The following is a 21,317-nucleotide window of genomic DNA, read 5'->3' on the forward strand; positions in this document are numbered from 1 at the left end:
AGCCCCCTGCTGCGCCGTCCCTGTCCCCCCAGGAGCACACCCCCTGCACCCCCTGGCTGCAGCGCCCCTCCAGCAGCCAGCCCTGCTCCAGCCCCCCCGCCCCAGCCCAGAGACACCCCGCAGGCAGCAGCTACTGCAAACAGGTTTATTGACTGCTGGCAGCAGGCAGGGTTGGGGGGGCTGTGGGGGGGGGGGGGAATGCACCTCCGGGCCCAGCACAGCAGCACCACCCCTGGGGCTGAACACCGCACTGCCCCCCCCCCACCCCACACCCACCCAGCCCTCCCACCACCAGCACCCCTGCCCGGGGGGGGGGGGCCGACAGCAGCTACTGGCACTAAGCTACAACACCCCCCTCTCCCAGGCTCCGAGCGCCCGGCCCCCTCCGCCGCCCGCCGCCCCCCGCGGCGCCCGGGGCACGCTTGCTCGCCGCCCCCCCGGCCCGCCGGCATGGCTTGGCCACGAGGCCCGTCCCCCCCACCGCGTGGAGGCAGAGGGTGCTGGGGGCAGGAGGGGGGCGGTGGGGGTGGCCGTGCAGGGACAAAGCGGAGTCCTGGCTCGGAGAGCCTCCGTGAGCGGGCGGGCGCGCGCGGGTCCCCGGGGCGCAGCAGCCTCAGAACACACCTGGGGAGACAAGCACAGGGGGGGGACACAACACACCCCGTGAAACCGAGCGCCGGCAGCCAGCCAGCCAGCCAGCTGGGACGTGGGCACCGCCGCGCGCTGGGCCTGGGGGCCCCCTCGGCCCGCCCCCCCCCCCCCCCCCGGGAGGCAGTGGAGGAAGGCCCAGGAGGAGGAGGAGAGCCAAGGCACGGTGCAGCGCGGCAGCCAGCTGGCCCTACCTGCAAGCAGGGCTGCGCCCTCATCGCTCCTACGAGCCCAGGGGCAAAGGGACAAAGCCTGTCCCTGCCCCACAGCTGGCCCCACACGGGCACTGGCCGAGGCAGAAACAGCCAGGGGTCCAAGGAAACCGCGGCCAAAGCAGGAGGTGGGAGCGCCCTGCAAGCAGTGCAGAGGGTCGCCGCTGCCGGAAGCGGTGGGGCAGGGAGAGCCGGTGCCCCCAGGCCGAGGCGGGTGACAGTGCCCTGCGGGCTGCGCGAGGGGCAGGGGAGGGGGTTACCTGGAGGGGAGGCAGCGGGGAAGGCAGGCAGGGTCTGCGGCGGGAGGGATGGAGGAGGAGGGGGTAGAGGCAGGAGCAATGGCATCCGGACGGGAGAGAGACAGACAGACACAAGGCACCACGCAGAGTCCACGCGCGCATCCCCCTCCTTGCAGGGTGGGACGGAGGCGGGGGGGCCTGAACCCAGTCCCACGCAGCCTGGGCCCAGGCGGGGGGGCGGCAGCGCCCAGGAGGCACTGGCGGATGACCCAGCCCTTAGGGGTGCCCCTCGGCTCCGCCGCCAGCCTGCCCCGCGGGGCAGCGCCAGGCTCTGCCTGCCCACAGCAAGTGGCCAAACTGGCGGAAGAGGGGCTGAGAGCTGCAGGGACCCCCCCCCCCGTACAGGCAGAAAGCGGGGAGCACGGGCTGGCCAGCCTGGGGCTGCAGATGCCCCGACCCCCTGCCGCAGGCAGGCAAACCCTGGCAGCCCCCCCTGCAGCCCCCCCTGCAGAGCAGGGGCAGCCGCGGCCTTTGCAGGGGGCAGCAGGAGCCGAGGGGGCAGCCGAGCCACGGGCAGCGGCAGTGCGGTGGGTCCCCGCTCCGGCCCGGGCCCCCCTTTCCTCCCCGCGCCCCGCAGAGGCTGAGCAGCTGCCCCCAGCGCCCCGCTCCGGGGCGGCACAGCCCCGGCCCCCAGCGTCACGCTCATAGCAGGTGGCAGTGCCACTGCTTTGGTTTCGGGGCAGGCTCGCGCCCCGGTGCGATGGGGCTGCCTGCCCCAGGCGGCTCCGGCTCCTGCCCACCCCGGGGACCGCGGGCTCTGCCGGCAGAAGGGGTGCCCGGGCTGCTCGCCGGCGCTGGCGGGGCACCCCGCTGCGGGACGCCTCGCTGCGGGGCGCCGCGGCCCTGCGCACCTGCTCGGTGGTGCCCCGCCGCCTCCATCTCGGAGAGGCTGTAGGCCATGGCCAGCTGCAAGTCCTCATCCTCGTCCTCGCTGTCCGTGTAGAGGCAGACGGGTGAGGAGCTCTGGGGCTGGCGCGGGGCGGGCGCCGGGGATGAGGGGGGCCGCCGGCCCTGGAGGGCCTGCTGCTCGCGGCGGCTGAGCTCCAGCCCCAGCGCCATGTCGTCGGGGACCCCTGCCGGGAAAGGGGACGTTAGCAGCGGGTGCGAGCGTGGGGCTGCAGCAGAGATGCTGGCCTTTGATCCTAGGTGCTGGAAACAGCTCCCGAGCCCCCACCCGATCTCAGTCCCCCTCCTGCGAAACGCCACAAGTGGGGGACTCCACAGAGCTCCTCACTTTGCAGAGGTACCAGGCTCAGGGCCGGGCGAGCGCTGGAGGCCGGGACGGATGTCACGTCCCTTCCAGCTCCGTGCAGAGCCTGCGCAGGGCCCTGGCGACATCTCCCCACCGCGGAAGAGCCCCAAACCAGGGCTGATTAGGGCTCAGCCCAAACACAAGCTGGGACACGGCCCCTCGCAGCCACCCCAAAGGAGCTGGGGCTCGCCAAAGGAAAAGGGTGCTGGGAGGTGGCACAGCCAGGCCCGAACGACACACTCCGGGGCCAGCCGTGCTGCTTCTCACCATTGATGTGGATCGACTTCAGCTCCCCGTCCTCCTCCACTTCCACTCGCTCCTGCCCATTCTCAATAATCCTGCAGGCAGGCAGGCAGACAGACAGACAGACAGTCAACAGCCAGAGCAGCGCAGGAACAAGCTGCAGCCCAGCAGGCCACGTAACCCCATCTGCTGACCAAGGCGAGCTGCAGCCGGTGAAATCTCTGAAGGGAGATGCAGCCCAAGCTGGCGCAGAGGCAGCCCCGGCTTGCAGGGTCCCTCCGGCCCTACGCAGCCTAGCCAAGCCAGGAGGAGCGGGCCCAGGACCGACCACCCACCACGAGGGTGGAGGTGAGATGACAGCGCAGGGTGCCAGCGTAGGGACTGGGGGACAGATGGGCAGGATCCAGCCTGGCACTCTGCTCCTCCGCAGCGCCTGCCGGTGCTGAGGCCTGCCTGTTTCGGCCGCGGCGCCGCGCTGCCCCTCACCTCTTGGTGGTGATGCGCTTGCCGTTGACGAAGGTGGTGGAGGTGGAGACGGAGCGGAAGCCCAGCCCTGCATCAGCTCCAGAGCCAAAGGACGAGGCGAAGAAATCTGGAGAACGGGGCAATAAGGTCAGTGCTCAGATCGAGCAGCCCTCCAGGCCCAGGGGTGAGCAGGGCACAAGGGGTGAGAGGAAGGCAGGGGACAGACCACGCACGGGCATTACCAGGTCTGAACAGCACAAGGGACCTGGGCGAGGCAGGTCAGGCCAGGGCACGCAAGGCTGGGACTGCCTGGCAGCCCTGGGTAGGGGGAGGCAGCAGTCTGGGACTCCTGCACAGGGCCGGGCTGGCAACGTTTCCTACCTGAGGATCCTGGGAAGGGAGAAAAGAATTGGCCTGGTCCGTGGTGCCGGGGACCAGGTCCTCGCAGGTCAGAAAAGGGCAACATCTCATCTGGAAGGCAGGGAAGACAGCGTCAGCACCGTCCCGATGGCCCCCAAGAGGCACCGCAGCCCACGGTCCCAGCCTGTGCCCACTGGCTGGTGAGCCCAGAGCAGGGCACTGCTGGAGGTAGCTCGCTGCAGGGCTGGCTCCCAAATCAGAGCAGGCCTCGCTGACAGCACACCCCATCCCCGAGCTCTTTGGCTGCCCTAGAACCGGCCCCCTCCTGCTCCGCACGCACCGAAGAAGTCAGCGAAGGGGTCTCGCCCACCGAAGAACTCCCGGAAAACGTCGTGAGCGCTGCGGAAGGTGAAGGTGAATTCGGGGGCTCCAGCACCAGCCCTGGAGCCCCCTGGCCCTGGCGGAGGGAAGAAGTGCAGAGTTAAGTAGTGCCCTGGGTGGGAACCCCCGAAGGAGTCGCTGCAGGGGCAGGGCCTCTGCACGCCCGAGGGACACAGACCCACACCAGGGCCTTGGTCACACAGTGCTCTATCCAGAGACACATTAATTTCCCTGTGGCCCCCATCTCGCCCTCTCACCTGCACCCATGAGGCCATCTTTGCCATAACGGTCATAGACATCACGCTTTTGCTCTGCAAGAAGAGGAGACGGACGCTGTGGGAAAGCCAGGTACCACGCATGGTACCTAAACTGGAGGCACGGGCAGGAAGCAGCGACGTTTCCCCCAGCAAGGAGAAGCAGAGAACAGCGCGGAGCGAGAGGAGGAGGGTGGCACAAGCACCATCTGCTCCTGCACCATTTCCAAAGCCCCAGCTCCGGCAGTCAGGGCATCGGGCAAGGCTGAGCTCGCCCCAGCGGGAAGACATCGCCTTGGGAGGCCATGCAGCCTCGCAGCATCTCTCACTCACAAGAGCCTTCTTGGATGACCCATGGGGAGGTAACCAAGCCCTGCATGCTGGGCAGCACAGCTGGAGACATCTGCTACCTCCCAGGCACCTGGCTTTTGCACGGTCCAGGGACACCACCCAGATGAGCACAGAAGCAGGACACCCCCGGGTGTCAGGAGGGGATGGGGACACGCGAGACAGGACAGCACCGCAGCCTCTTACTGTCCGACAGCACTTCATAGGCCTCGGCGATTTCCTTGAACTTCTGCTCAGCATATTCCTTGTTGTCAGGGTTTTTATCTGGGTGCCATTTCAGCGCAGCCTTCCTGTACCTGCACAGCCCGGACAGACAGACAGTCAGCGACGGGGACGCAGCAGCCCTCAGGAGGCGAAGAGCTGCCAGGGCAGCCAGCGCTCCCCACTGAGCACACACAGCGCCTGCCAGGGGCTCACCTCTGGCTCTGACAGGCAGGGGCACCTCTGAGCCCATCTCACCCATCACGGCGGTCTACGCTGACCCCCCAAGCCGTGGCGCTGACCTATGCAAGCACAGCAGCACCTCGCAGCCAGCCCGGCAGCCTCAGCTGGCAAATGGACAGAGGGCCCTCCACTTCTGACTTCTCCAGCATCTCCCCAGCCAGCAGGTCATTTCTGCTATTTCTTTCTGACTTACCACCTCTCTCTTAAAAGCACGGCCCCAGAGCTGTCCAAAGCATCCCAGGCGTCATCCCAGTAACGGTGCATATACAAAGAGACAGACTCACTGACCTTGACTTCCCTACAGAACCACAGCAGGGTCTCGCCTACGCCGACCCCAAACCTTCCTGCAGGGCCTCCTCTCATGTGTGCAGGTTTCTGCACGCAGCACCGGCTGCGTTTCCTGTTCCCGCAGTTACACTTCCTTGCATCCGACTGCACTGCAATGCACTTCACTGGAGCGAGCCCAGCTTGCTGTGCAGCGCAGATGCCCCACGTGCCTGCCCACCCCGCTCATCACTCATTGAGCCTCGTGGCAGCCACGAGTTTGTTCTGCAGACACTTTGCGTTTGCTTCCAGATCACTGAGCTGGGCCAGGCCTCCAGCTAATCCCCCCCCAGGTCTGCTCGTATCACCCTGTCATCCCGCTTCCTTCCACTGCCTGGGCAGGAGCATCAGATCGATGCCTGCTGCACCACGGCTCAGCGCCACAGCTCAGCGCCTGTGGTCTCACAGCCACCCAGCTCACCCCTGCCCACTCAGCTCCCACTTCTTCCCTGCTCAGCCAGGTCAAATGGCCCAGCAACCCGGGCATGGCTAATGAGAGTCCCCAGAGCCATGCCGACTCCACTTGCCATGGGGTCCTGGACACCCAGTAAGTATCTTGCCTGTGGCTGGACAAGCCGCATGTCACACTTTGCCCGGGTCAGGCCCAGGGCCTGTGAGGTCTGTGGCTCCCCAGGGCGCTGTCATACACAGTTTCAAGCTGACTTTTGTCTCTCTGTCTGTTTTAGCCAGGTCAGGGATCTGGGTCACAGAACAGCTGTTGGCAAGACAAGAACTTCCTAAACTGGTTCTGCCTCCAGAGCAAATATTTGTGGCATGATCCCACGTTGCAGGCTGTGCCCATCTCAGCTCCCACAAAGAAGCAGGTCTCTGCTTCTCATAGGTTTGCTCTGGAGCCTTGCTGGGTCTGCTGCATGTGTGTGTGCATGGACCAGGGGGTCTCTTGTCCCCCCTGTCTGGCCCCCACAGTACAGGTATCCTGGGGCCAGGTGAGCACAAGACAGCCTTTCCCCCTTTGCAGCTGGCTGGGGATAACTGAGGCTGCCCAGCTTCTCTCATGCACTGAGTTCGTCAGGAATATCCCCTCTCCAGCAGGAACCTCTCTGCCCCCTGCTCTGAACCCATCTGCCCTAGGCACAAGCCACCAGTTGGCACCTATCCACCATGGAAGAAGGCTGTTTGCTGAGACACTGTACAAAACTTTGCTGCTCTGCACACAGTCCTCTTCCTCCAGCCAGCCTCCCACCTGCCCTGCTGCTGCCAGCAGGGCGCAAACCCAGCTGTGTGCCAGGGTCAAGGCAGCTCCCTGTGCCGAGGAGCTCCAGAACCAGAACAGGATCTGACCAACCAGCTCCTGCAGGGACCCCTCCCGCAGCCACCATCACACTTGTGTCACCAGGGCTCACTGCAGGGCTGAGCTGCACGGGCAGAGACAGCCCCCTTCCAAGATGTGCCTGTCCCCTCTGCACCCGGGACCCCTCGCCCCTCCGAGGGCACCAAGTCTTCATCCACCCTGCAGGTAACTGGGGCCACCTGAGGCACAGCACAGGACACCGGCCGATGCCTGCTCTGGGGAACAACGTCGTGGTGAGGGAACACGCTCATCTCACGTGCCCAAGCTGCTCCCCTCTGGGCAGCAGAGCCCCCCAGGCACCCAGCCTCCCTCTGCCATCCCCACATCCTGAGGAGGGAGAGAGGCTCTTTCCAATGCCAGCAGGACCAGGAGAGCCAGCGCTCCCTGTGCCCAAGCCGCTGCTGGATCTCTGCTCAATCCCCCAGCTCCCGCACCCATGCCAAGCCCTAGGCTGAGCACAGACCAGGGACCAAGAGCCTGAGAGAGGCCTTTGTGGGACAACAGCAGTGCAGAGAGGCCCAGCCCCACGCTGGCCTCTGCAAACACACAGCATGAGACTGCTAAAACAGACAGAAACAAAGGGCAGATTGTCATCTCCGGAGCAGGGCCCTCTCCACAATGCCCAGCAGCAGAGCCCAGAAGGCAGCCTGAGTCTCCCGGTTGCTGGCACCACCAGGGTTCAGGCAGCTCTTCCCCTGCAGGAGCAGCCGGCAGGCTCCGGAGGGGCTGAGCTGGGATGCAAGCACCCGCCTCGCACGGACTTACGCCTTCTTGATGTCATCGGCAGTGGCGTTCCGGCTCACACCCAGCGCTTCGTAGTAGTCCACCATGACGCACGTCCGTCCCTAAGGGTCACTGGGGAGAAAAGGCAATGTCAGTGGCTCCTCCGACGTAGCCAGGCAGCACAAGAGGCAAGAGTAAGGGACTGCCCAGGACTGCGGACAGGCTGTTCTCTCCTCCCAAGGAGCACCAGCCACCGCACAGGTCCCCAAGAGAGGTAATTCCCCTTAGCACCCATCTCCAGGCACAGCAGGGCTCGGACCCTCCCAGCACCCAGCTCAGCCATTTCAAAGCACGTGCAGCTCGAGACTTTTCTGCTGCCACACCACTATCCCAGCCAACTGCATCACCCCAATTACCCAAACTCCCTCCCGGGCTGGGGCTGGCCCTGCCTCCTCAGCATCCCAGGGGCAGGCATCCACCCCCACGGGGGGCCAGCAGGGACATCTGCAAGGGACAGGCTCTTCTCGTGCCCATGCAATGGCCAGGACAGAGCCAGCTAGACTTTCCTAGAGAGGCTCTGCCTCTCCCTGCAGGGGTTTTGTTCAGAGGTGGTGGGTGGCACAGTCTGCAGTCCTGCCCCCCAGGCTCGGGCTGCACCCGGACAAGGGAAGAAGAGGGTGCACAAATGCCACCTTTGGCCTCTGCAATGTCACGGCCTCCTCCCCACTCCACTGAGCGCTGTGGACAGGGATCCTCGCTGCTGGCCCAGGGCACTCCTCTCCTCTGACTTGTTCCCCACGAGCTGCTTTCAATTCTGTCCCGAGCTGTGCTCCCCTTTTCCCCTGCTCCCCCCCAAACCCCTCCGGGGGGGAGTCTGTGGCAGAGTCCCCATTCACGGGGTGCCTCTGTCCCAAGTCAGGGAGGCAATGGGAGAAGGGAACCAGCTCCCTGGTGACATTTGCTGTGCAGCCCGGATATTTGGGGTGCCAGCACCCCTGTACCAGTGGGCACGGGGAGCGCAGGGCTGCATCCAACCTCTCCCTCCCAGCGCCCTTCCCGGGTAGGCCCCAAAGCCCGAGCCCACGCAACACCCAGCACTCCCAGGCGTTTTTCCAAGGGGAAAACGGGCTCTGCTCCAGCTCACCCGCCGCCCCCCAAGGGCGGCACGCCGCCAGGCCCGTGGCGAGGCAGCGCGGCCTCTCGGGAGGTGCGGGACACCTGCATCCCCGCGGCTCCCCGGTCCGGGGGAGGATGCTGCCCGGAGGGCGACCCAAGCGCTAAGGCGCTTAGCGGCTCTCAGGCCTTAGCGGATTAGGAGTTTAGCGGGGCAGGAGCAGCCGTCGCCGGGGGACACCCCGGGCCCGGGCCCGAGCCGTGCGGGCGGCCGCGGGCTGCGCCGGTAACGCGCGCTGCGGCGGGAGGGGACGGCGCCGCCCGGCCGCCGCGCTCGGCCCAGCCCGGTGCCGCGGCGCTGCGCAGACGGGGCCGCGGGCCCCGAGCCCGCCGGGCACCCCTCTGCCACGGCGCTCCGGCACAGCAGCCGGCGCCGCGGCCCCGCTCGGAAGCTGGTGGGGCCAGCGGGGGCCGCCCCCGGCTCGCCCCGGCGCCCCCGAGGGCTCGCCCGCTGCTCCGGGCCCGGGGCGGGCGGCGGCAGCCCGGCTGCGGGCCGGCCGGCGCCGCGGGGCTGCTGGAAGTTTCCGTCTCTCCCGCCGCCGCCTCCCCCCTGCCACCGGCGAGCGGCCCTGGGCTGCGGCCAGCGGAGCCTCCTTCCCCAGCGGACGGAGCTCCGGCAGCCGGTCCGCCCGCCCCGGGTCACCGCGCGCCGCGGTCCCGCCCGCCCCGGTCCGGGTCCCGGTCCCGGTCCCGGTCCCACCTCGGTGCCGCAGCGGAGCGCTCCCGCCCGCATCGCGCCGCCCGGCCGCGGCCGGCCTCCCCCCGCCGCGGGGCCTGCAGGCGGGCGGCGCCGCTCGACGAGCACCGGCGGCAGCCAACCGCCGCGCCGCGGCCTCTGTGACGTCACGGCCCGGCCGTGCGCCCGCGTGACGTCACAGGGCGGCGAGCGTGAGCGCGGAAGGCGGCGGCGGCGGCGCCCGCCGAACGGCGGCCGCTGGGGTGCTGGGACGGGGCGGGGGGTCCCCAGCGTGGCCCTGCCCCGGGCACCGGCAGAGCCCGGCCGGGGCTCGCGCTTGTCCCGCGCCCTTCCCGGGAACCGCGGCGGCTCCGCGGCAGCCCGGCCCGGTGCGTGCTGGAGAGCGGGCGGCCCGGCGGGAGGTGGCGGCGGCGGCGGCCGCCGGGTGACTCAGCGCTGGCGGCGGGGGCGGAGGGCGGCGCGCAGCCTGCCGTCCGCCCGGCCCTGCCGCCGCGCTGGGCCGCCCGAGCGGACCCTCGGGTCGCCTCCGCCCGCCTCGCTGCACCGGCCGCTTCCCGGCTTGTTTTCCTGGCCCCTTCCCCGCGGAGGGGAGAGCTCCCCGCGGGTTTCCAGCCGCGGCTCCGTCCAGCGGCGGCACGCTGGGGCACAGCTGGGCGGCTACGCAGGCCCCGCCGCTCCCGGATCACGGCTCTCTCCTGGGGCACCAGCCGGCCCCCGCCCCCCGTGGGCTCTTCACCTCCTGGGGCAGCTCGTCCCCTCTCTCTTCCCTCTCCTGCGTGCTGTCCCCCCCTGCAGGCTCTTGCTCCCCGAGGCCTGCTGTGCCCCACCTTGGAGGTGCTGCCGGGAGGGTCCTCGAGAGTCCAGGCTCCATCTGAGAACAGGGCTCCTGGCCAGGGCACCTGGCACAGCCCTGGGGACCCAAGGATGGCAGCAAGGAGGGTGTCTGTGGGGACGCAGCTGGGTGCCCAGAGCTCCCCCTCACCCAGCTGGCAGGGGATCAGCTATTCGCTGCCCCATACCATCCCCAGCTCCTCCCAGCCATGCCAAGGGCTAGTGGCCGGGGCTGGCAGCGTGGGGGAGAAGGTGCGTCAGGGACTAGTGTTGTGCCAGGCTCCTTGGGCCAAACTCCTTGTCCCCTCAGCTCCTCTCAACCCGCTGTCCCTAGGGCAGAGCCCCGACCCCCACACAGACCTGCTGCAGGTCACAGGGCTGGGAGGACTGCAGTGCAAGGGCAGCAGCTCCCACAGTGTGCCCTGGGTCAGCACAAGCTCCAAGGGCACCCCACCCACTGCCCAGCAGCAAGCTACAGCTCTGCCAGGCTGCGGTTAAGCTGCCCCAGGGGAAGCGAGCCCAAGGCAGCGTTTACCATACAAGTAACCAAAATGATTTCATCTCCTGAAGAACTCCCTGAAAACCTACCTCATTAGCTCCACAGAAAGCTTACGTGGAGTCCGGGCCTCCAGCATCAGCCCCGCGATTGCCAGTGCCTGGTGGGAGAGAACAGACATACTCATCACAGTCTCTCACAACGGGACCCTCGCAGGGAGCAAGAGCCAGAACCTGTCCTTGCCGTAGCAGTCATATGGATCCCTGTTATGTGTGCAACCAGGAGACAGCAAGGAGCAGGAAGCCTTGTCCGAGAGTGGGGACCAGGATATCTGGGGCAGGTCCCCCCAGCCAGGGTGCCTTCAATGGGTGCTGGAGGCTCTGATCTGGCCTATCTGTCCAACAAAGAGAGTCCCAGCTGGGTGCATGGCTGGCCCGGGCTGGGCTGGGCCAGCCTGAACACTAGGTGGAGCCACAGGCTGGCTCACAGGAGGCCCCATCCTGCTGACTGGGAAGCCTGGGGAGATGCCACCAGGACCTATGCACATCTCAGCACCTCGCTTTGCTTTCCCCAGCTTTTGCTGCTGACACAAGGAAAAGAAAGCCCCAGTGCTCGGAGGTGTCAGCCCGCTCTGTTGCCCCTGGAAGAGGAGGCCTCGGTGCTGGGGAAAGGAGGGGGAAACTGGCACGCTGGCCTGGGAAGCCAGGAGCTGCGAACCTCGCTGCTGCTTGCTTCACAGCACATATGTCCTGCACCCCGGAGACCAGGGTATGCACAGAGAAGGACCTGAGCCTTGTTAATGTCCTCAGAGACAGGCCGCCCCTGCACCTCGCCGTGCTCATGGCTAACACCTCCCTCTCATTTCCAGACTTCCTTTACTTATTACTGCTTTAGCCACATTTGCTGTTGTACTGCTTCTGCCTCTTTGCTCCATTAGCTTTCCCCCTTCCTGGTGCTTTACCCCAGGTGTATTTACAGCCAGTGAGCAGCCTGCACCGTGTGGGGTGCCCAAGCCATGCCCTCCTCACCGCTGGGTGCAGGAGGAGTGCAATAGGCTCTGTGGGCTGGGAGGGTATGCTCAGGGGAGACTGCTCTGCATATCTTTCTGTCTTTTGCCTTTTCCCACAGCACTTTCAGCTGGTGGCTGGTTGGAGAGGGGATGCTGTGCCAACTGGACCTTGCTCCTGAGCTGCCACAATTGCTCCTCTGGTCAAACGAGCAAACCCAGACAGCTTGCAGTGGCTAAAGAGAGCCAGCTTGTCTTACAAAGAGTGCGTACAGCCACAGAGAGCCACAGCTTCCTGCCCTCTTTTCCCTGCCCTTTTCTCTTAGGTCTGACATGAGCTGGCTGCCCTAAGTCCTGGCACGTGTTTGTCAGCCCAGCTCACCCAGGCTGTGAACCCAGTGCAAGCACAGTTCAGAAAAGCACACTCCACACGTGTTTGATGCCCAGACTCCAATGAGCAGGTCTCTCCGCCATCCCCCAGGGTGTCACATGCAGCCCCTGTGGCTTTGAGCAACCGAAATGTCCTGGTAAGCTCCAGGGGCAGCTCACCCTTTCCCCCTCCCTCCATGGGTACCAGTCTTGCAGGGTCTTTCAGTGGCAGGGCTGATGACTCCCCTGAGGACATGGTGCTGCGCTCCTCTTGGCTGCCATTGGCAGAGGACATGGCCTAGGGTTGCTCAGGGCTGCTGCGCTTCCCAGGAAGGTGCTTGTCTCTAAAAGAGCCATACCAGAGCTGCAGGGGCAAATAATCTCCCTGCTGGCTCCAAGGTCTCTCCACCTTGCTCTCAGCCTGTTGTCCCTACAGGGTCTCAGTCCACCTCTTTTCGACACACGGGGTCTCGCTTCATACCGTAATGAGCATCAGTGATTAGAAACTGGAATTAGAAAATAGAAATGAAATTAGACTGACTTAGAAACACAACATAGCTGTGGGTGAGCCCAGTTATCCGGTGTTGTGGACTCTCCAGACTTGAATTCTTCAAATCAAGACACAAGGAAGGCTGCAGCACAGCCAGAGGTTTTGGCTGTTGGGCAGCTATTACTAAGCACCTTCTTTAGAGTGGAGCAGGCTGACTGTGAACAGTCATATGGCAGGTGGTATCTTCTCTGTGGATCCGGTGTCCCTAAAGGAACTGAATCTTCTCTTTGAAACCAGCCATGTTGTTAGCCACAATTTAAAGAATAAATCAAGATTATTTTCTCAAAAAATGAGGTTAGCTTTTGATTACAATGTTGGAATCCAGTCACAAAAAGCATAAAAACAATGAAACGTGGACTTTGGGCATCTGGGATATTGATCTGTTGCTCTACGCAATAGCTAGGATTTCTGCAGGATGTTTGTTAACTGGAGAAACTTTGCTCAGCTGCACTGTCTCCAGAGCACTGTCTCTCAGCAGGAATATGGTCTGTGCAGTTTTTATTCCTGCTTATACCTCGGGAATTACAGTTCTCTTGAAGTTTCCAAGTATGGCTTAAGAAGACCTTTATTTATCTACAAATTTTGGAGATCCCCTTGTATTGTGGCCCTGCTGTTAACTCTCAAAGCTGTGAAAATGCCAACGAAATAACTCTAAGCTAAGAGAGCCTTTGGGTGAGTGAAGCTAGACCCCAGAGGACCAGTTTATCTATGCTAGTTACCCCTTCTCTCAGGAAGTCAAGTGAATTGCATCATAAACTTGTGTTATGTATTATGCAAACCACACTCTGAGTGATGTTGTTTTTCTGTTTTTTTAGCACTGTACAACATTTCTGATTTCCTCAGAAGAAAGGCTTTCTGAAAGCTGGCAGTTACATATTATAAAACAGTGTTCTTTATAGCAGCAGTTTTCGATCTGCAGAGCAAACCACTCAGGGAGCTGCATGCCTACTGCCCTCCAAATCGTACCCAGCCGGCATGAAGCTGTCTTCCCTCTCCTTTCTCCCCAGCAGCCCAGTTACCCCGCAGCCTCTCTGCAGAAGCAGGTGGCTGGACACAGCTCTCCCAGGGCACTGCCCAGCTCTGCCTTTTATGTCCTTTTGGCCCTGAGGCCTCACGATGCTTTCTTGGGCTGAACCTCCTACTTGCTCTGTGAAGGGCAGAGGCAGTAAGACCAGCCAGGACACAACACCAGGGGAGCAGGGTGCCCCACAGGAAGGCTGGGGGCTGAGGGGAGCTGCCAGGCTCAGCTGCATGGTCAGGATCTGGCCCCAGAGGGCAGGGAGGCAGGCTTTGAGAAGAAATGACTTACACCTTTCTAATGCCATTGGTAGAGGCATCCCGAGGAATATACAGCAATTTGTCATAGTCCCCCATGGTGACAGTCTGTCCAGCACAGATGGCAGTGGTGCAGGCAGGCAGGAGAAACACCTGAACGTGAGCAAGTGTCCCCAAAGGGGCAGCAGAAGTCTGCAGGCTGTTAGCTGTGACCGATGCTGGACCCAGCCGTTCACCTGCTGGGGGCCTTCTGCAAGGAGGCGACAGGCAGGTGCTGCAGATCCCCGTCCCTGTGACATGGAGCATCCTGCTGACCTGTGTCCTGCCAGCCACATGCAGCCCAGGTGCAGCGCAGAGCTGCAGCATCCCTGATGCTGTGTGCCAGCTCTCCGTCCTCTCTCTCCTTCTCCCATCCCTCTTTTTTGGGCCTCACCTTGGCTCTTGTTCATCTGCACCTCCCTATTTGACGTGCACGAGTTTATGAACCCACTTTAAAATCCACATTCATTCTTTTACCCTCAGTCCCACTGTCTCATTCAAACCACCCTGCCCTGCTCCCCTTGCCCTCCTGCCTAGCCCCCTTCTTTGCCCCCTGCTGCTCTTCATGCTTGTCCTGATGGCAGCGTTCATCAGGACGTGGCCTGGCCATCTCTTTCCCAGACCGCTCTGTGTTTATCCCGTTTGGCTTTTCTAGAATCACATCTTCTAGGAACTAAGGGTATCAGGGGAAGAAAAGTCCTCTTGGTGCTTTTAGCAGAGGGTGACGTAAAAGCATGCGGAAGTGAGAAATAGACACACCAATGTGACAGACTTGCCTTCTACTCAAGTAGGGCACTATCTCTGGGCTGGATTCAGCACTCTGCTGGCCCCTCTGGCAGGCGCGAGCTGTGTGTCCGTCTGAGTCCGACGCACCACCCCACAGGAAAGCTCCTAGGCGCTGAGCTCTGGGGCTGCTGCCCGTGGAAAAACCCAGACAAAACCGAGGTGCTCACAGATCTTATATCAACAGCGTCTGAGGCTGGTGGAGGTGACAGAAGCCTGTGATTAAACAGGTTCTCCATCACACACGTTTCCCTCCTAGGCACTGCTTCATGGCAGCACGTGAGCCTTGTGAGGGCCTGAGATGTATCCCCCTTCCCTTGGATGGACAGAAAGGACAGGCCTGTGCCCACGGCTCGGGGGCCTGATGTCCTAGCCCCCCGTGGAAAGGTCCCACCCCAAAACGGTGTGGTGCAATTCGTAGGTGCTGCCTGGTGCAGCTGGGGTGCCAGCTCCTCTAGTGATCACTGGCACTCACCAGCCTGCATGCACACGCACGCATGCACACCCACACACACCCACCCGCTCACCACCCCCCCACTCACACACACACGGCCCCAGGCACCCAGGCGCACGTGCACCCAGGCGGTCTGGCCGGGATTTTGTGCCGTGACTCCTAGGACTGGGGGCACCTGCTCTCCGGTCCTCATCACACCCTCCGTGTATTTCTTGGGTTGGTGACCAGGTGCTGGTTTTAAATGCCAGTTTTGTGCCCTTTAGGAGCTGTCAGTGTCTGTCAGCTTCAGTCTCTCCCCATTTTCCAGCCTCAGTGAGCCATCAGCGTTTACTCACTACCTTTTGTCTCCTCCTCTGGGGGTCTGATGGCCCATCCTGTTCTTATCTCCTCCCCCGCCTCTCCTGATGAAGGCTAATCCCAGGGCCATCAGCACTTGCCCTCCTTACACCCCTCCGCAGCTTCCCCGAGTCCCACCCGCACATGCCCACCCCTTCTCGCCCGGACCAGCCTTGACTTTTCCATTGCCAGCCCCTCTCCCCAGCCACGAACCACCTGCCCCGCCACCTCCTCGCTCTCCCAAAGGCAGGGAAGAGCTGAGGGGTCTGTGGGGGGGGGGGGCAGGGAGGGGGGGGGGGTTGGTGGGTTTAGGACTTCTCAGCAGGTAGTTCAACTAGCCGACTACAGCCTAGGTTTCCTCCGGAAATCACAGTCATTGCAAACCAGTGCCCAATTTCAGCCCATTGCCTTTGTGCTGGGCTTATTCCTTGCCTTTAAGCAAGGCCAAGTAGGGTGAAATAAAAGAGGAGGAAACAGGGTGAATGCATTTGCATTAGAGGAAAGCAGTAAAAAGCATGAAATGATGCCAGTAAGCAGGCTTCTGCCGTTTTCTATGGCCATCAGCACTTAAACATCACTACAACGCTGTGGATGCAATGGAGGAGGCTGCAATTTTGATCCATCTGTAACAAAACAGTATGTAAAGCATCACCTGCTAAAGTGAACATTTTCAGTTCATCAGGCCTGGGCTGAGAGTATTAACGGATTTAACTGAGGGTCTTATTAATGTTAATTTTGAACAGAGCTAGGAAAACTGGGGGAATCCCAAAAAAATGAAGGACAGAACTTACTCCAACAGTTAAGAAAATAAACCAGTCAACCCAGAAAACTCTAGATTGCTGATAATATCAGAAAACAAAATAGAAGAAGAATTAAATTTCGATTCTGCCAGCAAAGAATTAAAATGCATTTAGCACTGGTCTGCCTTGTCTCAGGGAAGGTAGATATTGCTACGCAAACTTTCTATCTTTTTTCAGTATGATTATATGTTTGGCTAATTAAAAACAACACTGCTGGCATGACATCTTTACTTGGAAGCCAGCAGGAGATACTGATAACAGCGTTTAAATCACAACACTGCTGCAAAGAGGAATGGAATAACCTGTTCTCCATAACCGCAGAATAAGAAGGAAAAGGATGAAATTGCACCAAGAGGCAGGGTGGACACAGTCAGACACTTTTGAAAGGTAAGGGTAATTAGATGCTGCGACAGCTTGCTGGTGGAGGCTGTGGCATATCCCTACCTGATAATTTTAAGAACAGGTTGTTCAGGCAGTCGTGGGTCAGGGATGGTTTAGACAGAGATGGCTCTGCCTTAAAGCGGGAGCCAGGCTCCTAGCTGCTGAGGCCTTTCCAGCTCTGTTTTCTGTATTTTACCAAAACATTTAACTGGCGTGCCATGCCAGCCTGTTTATAGCCCTGCATTGCTAGGGACATGCCAGATGGATCAAGAGCAAAAACAAAAATGTGTTTGTTAGCAGGAAGATATACTGCTGGGGGCTTTCACAGCAGGGATCCCCAGGATTCAAGCACCACGGTGACAAGAAATGTTTACTAAGAAAAAATCTAGATAATGCTAAGCTTGGTGGGATAGTAGCTAGTGAAGAGGACAGGTCGCTATTAGTGAGGGATTAGAATTGCCTGAATTGAAGGCTACATTGTAGCAAAACCTGCTTTAATATAGCTAAATACAAAATAATTCAGCTGGGAAGGTAGAGTAAGGGGCGGTCTTGGGAAGCAGCAAATCTGGGAAAGCTTTAGGGGTCCTCCCAGGTCCTGGAGCTGCGATTGAACAGCTAACATGATCTGGAGGGGTGTTAAAGAGTAATATCCAGCAGAAACCGGAAAGGGCTAGGCACCGGTAAGATTGCTACTAGAGCTGCTGTAATCCACCTCGTAAGGCTGCGAAGATACTGGAGGCAGCTCAAACTCATGCTAATAACCTGGGGCTGGACAGCAAAACCACAGGAGGTGAGGCTTAAGGAGCACAACCCCTTCAGCTTGTCCAAGTGGAGGATGTTCATGTTCAGCACACACAGGCGTCCCTGCAGACACCGAGGCATGGCAAGAGCGGGGGGCCACCACTGCATGCAACTAATTAGGACCCATCGCTGTGCTCACCCTGGAAATACACCTCGAGCAGTGAATACTGAAACCCATCATTTAGCCCCTGTACAAAGAGGTGACAAAATGCTGCCAGCTGTTGACCTATCAGCATTGAGGAGAGGCTCTGTGGGGTCCATGGGTAGAGCGAACTATCAGGGTCCCTCTCTGAATGTTGGCACCTGCAGTGATTTCCACCCCTGGGTACTGGAATAGTGACTGATATGGGCAGAAACTTCTTCAGTAGCTCTTAGAGAAGGGCTCTTCATCCTTAGCTAGCATATCAAATGTTCTTGGACTTGTGGATTGACAAACTACTCTGCCACATGTCAGAGGGCCACAAACCAGCCTCAACGCTGAAGGCACTGAGGATTTCTACATCCTCCTTCCTTGGCCCTGATGCTGATGTGACTTATAAATGAGGCAGTACATGTGCAGAAGTCCAAGCACTGAAAATGGCAGGACACTTCTCTAACCCTGGATGCAAATCATACCTGAGATCACCAAGTGGAGCTGGCACTGCGACAGGGGCTCTGTCCCAGCATTGGAGTGCACTGGTACGTGGCACCACTACACGAGGATGGCTGAAATGCAACTGCAAACTAGGATAGCATGAGCAAACTAAAAGCCTGAATGACTTAGAATCTTTTACTTAATATAGGAAAAAAAAAAAGAAAGAAAAAAAAATCAGCCTTTCTGTTTCAGAAAAAAACAATTCCCTCAATCCAGTGTGATATACCTGCTAGTATTCTTCGCCTTCCTCTTCTTCTCCTTCTCCATCCACACTGTCGGTTCCTACCTCCTCGTAATCCTTCTCCAGCGCAGCCATGTCTTCCCGCGCCTCAGAGAACTCCCCTTCCTCCATGCCCTCGCCCACGTACCAGTGCACAAAGGCTCGCTTGGCGTACATGAGGTCGAACTTGTGGTCGAGGCGAGCCCAGGCCTCGGCAATGGCCGTGGTGTTGCTGAGCATGCAGACGGCCCGCTGCACCTTGGCCAGGTCCCCCCCCCGGCACCACCGTGGGCGGCTGGTAGTTGATGCCCACCTTGAAGCCCGTGGGGCACCAGTCCACAAACTGGATGCTGCGCTTGGTCTTGATGGTGGCAATGGCGGCGTTGACGTCTTTGGGCACCACGTCCCCGCGGTACAGCAGGCAGCAGGCCATGTACTTGCCGTGGCGAGGGTCACACTTCACCATCTGGTTGGCAGGCTCAAAGCAGGAGTTGGTGATCTCGGCCACAGACAGCTGCTCGTGGTAGGCCTTCTCTGCAGAGATGACGGGGGCATAGGTGGCCAGGGGGAAGTGGATGCGGGGATAGGGCACCAGGTTGGTCTGGAACTCGGTCAGGTCCACGTTCAGGGCACCATCAAACCGCAGTGATGCCGTGATGGATGAGACTACCTGGCTAATGAGGCGATTCAGGTTGGTGTAGGTGGGGCGCTCGATGTCAAGGTTCCTGCGACAGATGTCGTAGATGGCCTCATTGTCGACCATGAAGGCACAGTCCGAATGCTCCAGGGTGGTGTGGGTGGTGAGGATGGAGTTGTAGGGCTCCACCACCGCAGTGGAGACCTGAGGTGCTGGGTAGATGGAGAACTCGAGCTTGGACTTCTTGCCATAGTCAACGGAGAGTCGTTCCATCAACAAGGAGGTGAACCCAGAGCCGGTGCCACCTCCAAAGCTGTGAAACACCAGGAAGCCCTGGAGGCCGGTGCACTGATCAGCCTGTGGGAAAAAAGGGAAGGTCAGTTCTCAATGAAGGAAGAAGGTGTCAGCTTATTTGGGCTGACACTAGACTGGCACTTCAGGGAAGGAAAATGTTTTCGCTGCTTGTTAATGGTCCTTGGGCTGTGTGGGCATCCAGCTAGGCTTCATTCAGTGCCCAGCCAGAAATTGATTTTCCTGTGCAGAGTTAGGTCAAAGACAGAGCCTGGTGTGGTCTGTATCAGCCACCACAGCCCGTAGGGCACGGTGGCCTTTACCTCTGATGTTACGTGCAGAGAACATCACGTTTCAGCTGAACTCAAAAAGGCCGCTGAAACCAAGATCACGTGCAGTGGGACCTGTATCTCTGCGGCCCACATGCATTTTGGATATTGTCACAGTCTTGGTGGGCAAAGATGTTTGGGCATCACACAGGGACCACATTGGCAGAAGTACGAGCTTTTATCACATCATTAAAAAACAGAAGACCCTAAGGCCAGGCAGGGCCAAGCATAACTACCAGCTTCCGGATCCTGTCCAGCACCAGGTCAATGATTTCCTTGCCGATGGTGTAGCGCCCACGTAGTTACTGGCGGCATCCTCCTTGCCAGTAATCAACTGCTCTGGGTGGAAGAGCTGGCGGTAGGTCCCAGTGCGAACCTCGTCTGGAAATACAGCACAGGGGAGTCAGCATCTACTCCTCTGCCTGACTGCTCTCTCCTGGCACACCAGGAAAAGCCGATCCTGGACTACTGGGGGCTATGATGTCCCTGGTGTCCTCGCACAAGGCAGGTGGGTGACCCTCTTACACTGCCTCCAGGCCACTTAACTCAAAGGGGACTAAATGACCGAAGAGATCAGAAACATCGGGGTCAGCCAGTCGCCCAGCTACATATGCTTTCCCAAGAGCCCTGTGCTCACCGATCACGGTGGGCTCCAGGTCCACAAAGACAGCCCGCGGGACATGCTTCCCAGCACCTGTCTCACTGAAAAAGGTGGTGAAGGAGTCGTCCCCTCCACCGATGGTTTTGTCGCTGGGCATCTGCCCGTCGGGCTGGATGCCGTGCTCCAGGCAGTACAGCTCCCAGCAGACATTGCCAATCTGGACGCCGGCCTGGCCGATGTGGACAGAGATGCACTCTCGCTGGGGAGAGAAGGTAAAAGCACTACTGAGAGAGCCATGGACAGCTGGATGACTGGTCCCTGCCGTGTGGACATTCATCACAGGGCAGCACCAAAGAGAGAAGCCTCCTTTTCTCCCTGGACACGACTGTGGGAGCACAGGACAGAGCAGGCTGTCTGTTCAGATTTCCGTCAAAAATACAGAGACGCAGGCTGGCTGCTTTTCCACAGTCCCAAGCAGTTTTTCCCCATGGCTTTTCTGCGCTAATCCTGCCTCTGCAAATGCCCAGGTTTGATGTCTTTCCTCCACCACTTCAGTGATGCCCATGACCGCACTCTCCTCACCCTCAGCCTTTCAGTAACCCCTGCTGCACTGTACCTGGGCACAGCCCAGTCCTGCTCACTCCATCCCGAGCCCCCAAATTACTCTTCACCGCTGCTGTGGCCACCTCCTCCTCTCCGGGCTCCCTGTGTCTCTGCTTCTCCACTCAGCGTTCACACTCCTGGCTGCCAGCAGGGACTCCTCTCCCTCACCCCCCTTCCTCCTCTCTGCCCTGTCCCTTGCTCCGCTGCAGTCCCACTATGCAGCGGGTTTTGCTCTGCTTTGCTTTACCTGGTCCCAAATCAGGACTGTCTCCCATGGGCAGCATCCACAATTCCCTTCAGTTCCCTGGTGTCTGGAAACCAGCTTTGTGCTGCCGTCCCTCCTTCACCCTGTCGGACTCATGCTCTCCCCTGCTCTGCCGCAATCCCTGGAGGACAGGGAGGTGCATTTCTTAGCAGAGCACAGCTCTCACATAGCAAGTGCAACAGGACTCACCATCCTGGCGGAGAGCTCCGACGTGCAGCCGAGGGCAGGGGTGGTGTGAGCGTGGGGTTGCCGGGCACTCCTCTTTATAGCCAGGGGAAAGCTTTGTTGTTAGAGACAGCTCCAGTGGGGCAGGTGCTGCTCGTCCTCTACGTCCTCTGCTGTGCTGTCTCTGGGTTACAGCCACGCAAATGCAGCCGGGGCTTCACGGGACCTTGGTTACCCCAAACAAACCTGTCACTTCCCTGGCAGGGATGGCCAGGGGCTCAGTGACTGACACGCAGCAAGCTCAAACAGACCTGTG

At 60.6% G+C, this 21,317-nt stretch overlaps 1 protein-coding gene and 1 pseudogene across 4 annotated transcripts; both read right to left on the reverse strand.

Moving 5' to 3' along the window:
• Window positions 1-132: 132 nt before the first annotated feature.
• On the reverse strand, window positions 133-9,266 carry DNAJB2 (DnaJ heat shock protein family (Hsp40) member B2). 4 transcript variants are annotated; one of them, XM_068948844.1, is made up of 11 exons: window positions 9,139-9,266; window positions 7,308-7,397; window positions 4,649-4,758; window positions 4,118-4,171; window positions 3,820-3,936; window positions 3,501-3,590; window positions 3,141-3,246; window positions 2,679-2,749; window positions 2,011-2,232; window positions 509-624; window positions 133-300 (listed from the first exon to the last, which is right to left on the reverse strand). In XM_068948844.1, exons 2-10 carry the CDS (start codon window positions 7,370-7,372, stop codon window positions 614-616), a joined length of 846 nt encoding a protein of 281 aa, XP_068804945.1. In that variant the 5' UTR covers window positions 7,373-7,397; window positions 9,139-9,266; the 3' UTR covers window positions 133-300; window positions 509-613. The 4 variants fall into 4 exon arrangements, with proteins under 4 accessions (XP_068804945.1, XP_068804944.1, XP_068804946.1 ...); XM_068948843.1 differs by having other exon boundaries at window positions 482-624; XM_068948842.1 differs by lacking the exons at window positions 133-300; window positions 509-624 and having other exon boundaries at window positions 1,727-2,232.
• Window positions 9,267-18,119: 8,853 nt separating this feature from the next.
• Window positions 18,120-21,029, reverse strand: LOC104144952 (tubulin alpha-1D chain-like; annotated as a pseudogene).
• Window positions 21,030-21,317: the final 288 nt, after the last annotated feature.

Source organism: Struthio camelus, chromosome 6, assembly GCF_040807025.1.
Source record: "Struthio camelus isolate bStrCam1 chromosome 6, bStrCam1.hap1, whole genome shotgun sequence".
NCBI classification, from domain to species: domain Eukaryota; kingdom Metazoa; phylum Chordata; class Aves; order Struthioniformes; family Struthionidae; genus Struthio; species Struthio camelus.

Excerpts from the sequence above, each read along its gene's own strand:
- DNAJB2 (XM_068948845.1), bottom strand. The coding sequence starts at position 7,372 with ATGGTGGACTACTACGAAGCGCTGGGTGTGAGCCGGAACGCCACTGCC. Across the intron at positions 3,937-4,117 it reads AGATGGCCTCATGGGTGCAG|GGCCAGGGGGCTCCAGGGCT; the intron begins GTGAGAGGGCGA and ends TCCCTCCGCCAG. Across the intron at positions 3,591-3,819 it reads CCCCTTCGCTGACTTCTTCG|ATGAGATGTTGCCCTTTTCT; the intron begins GTGCGTGCGGAG and ends CCTGCCTTCCAG.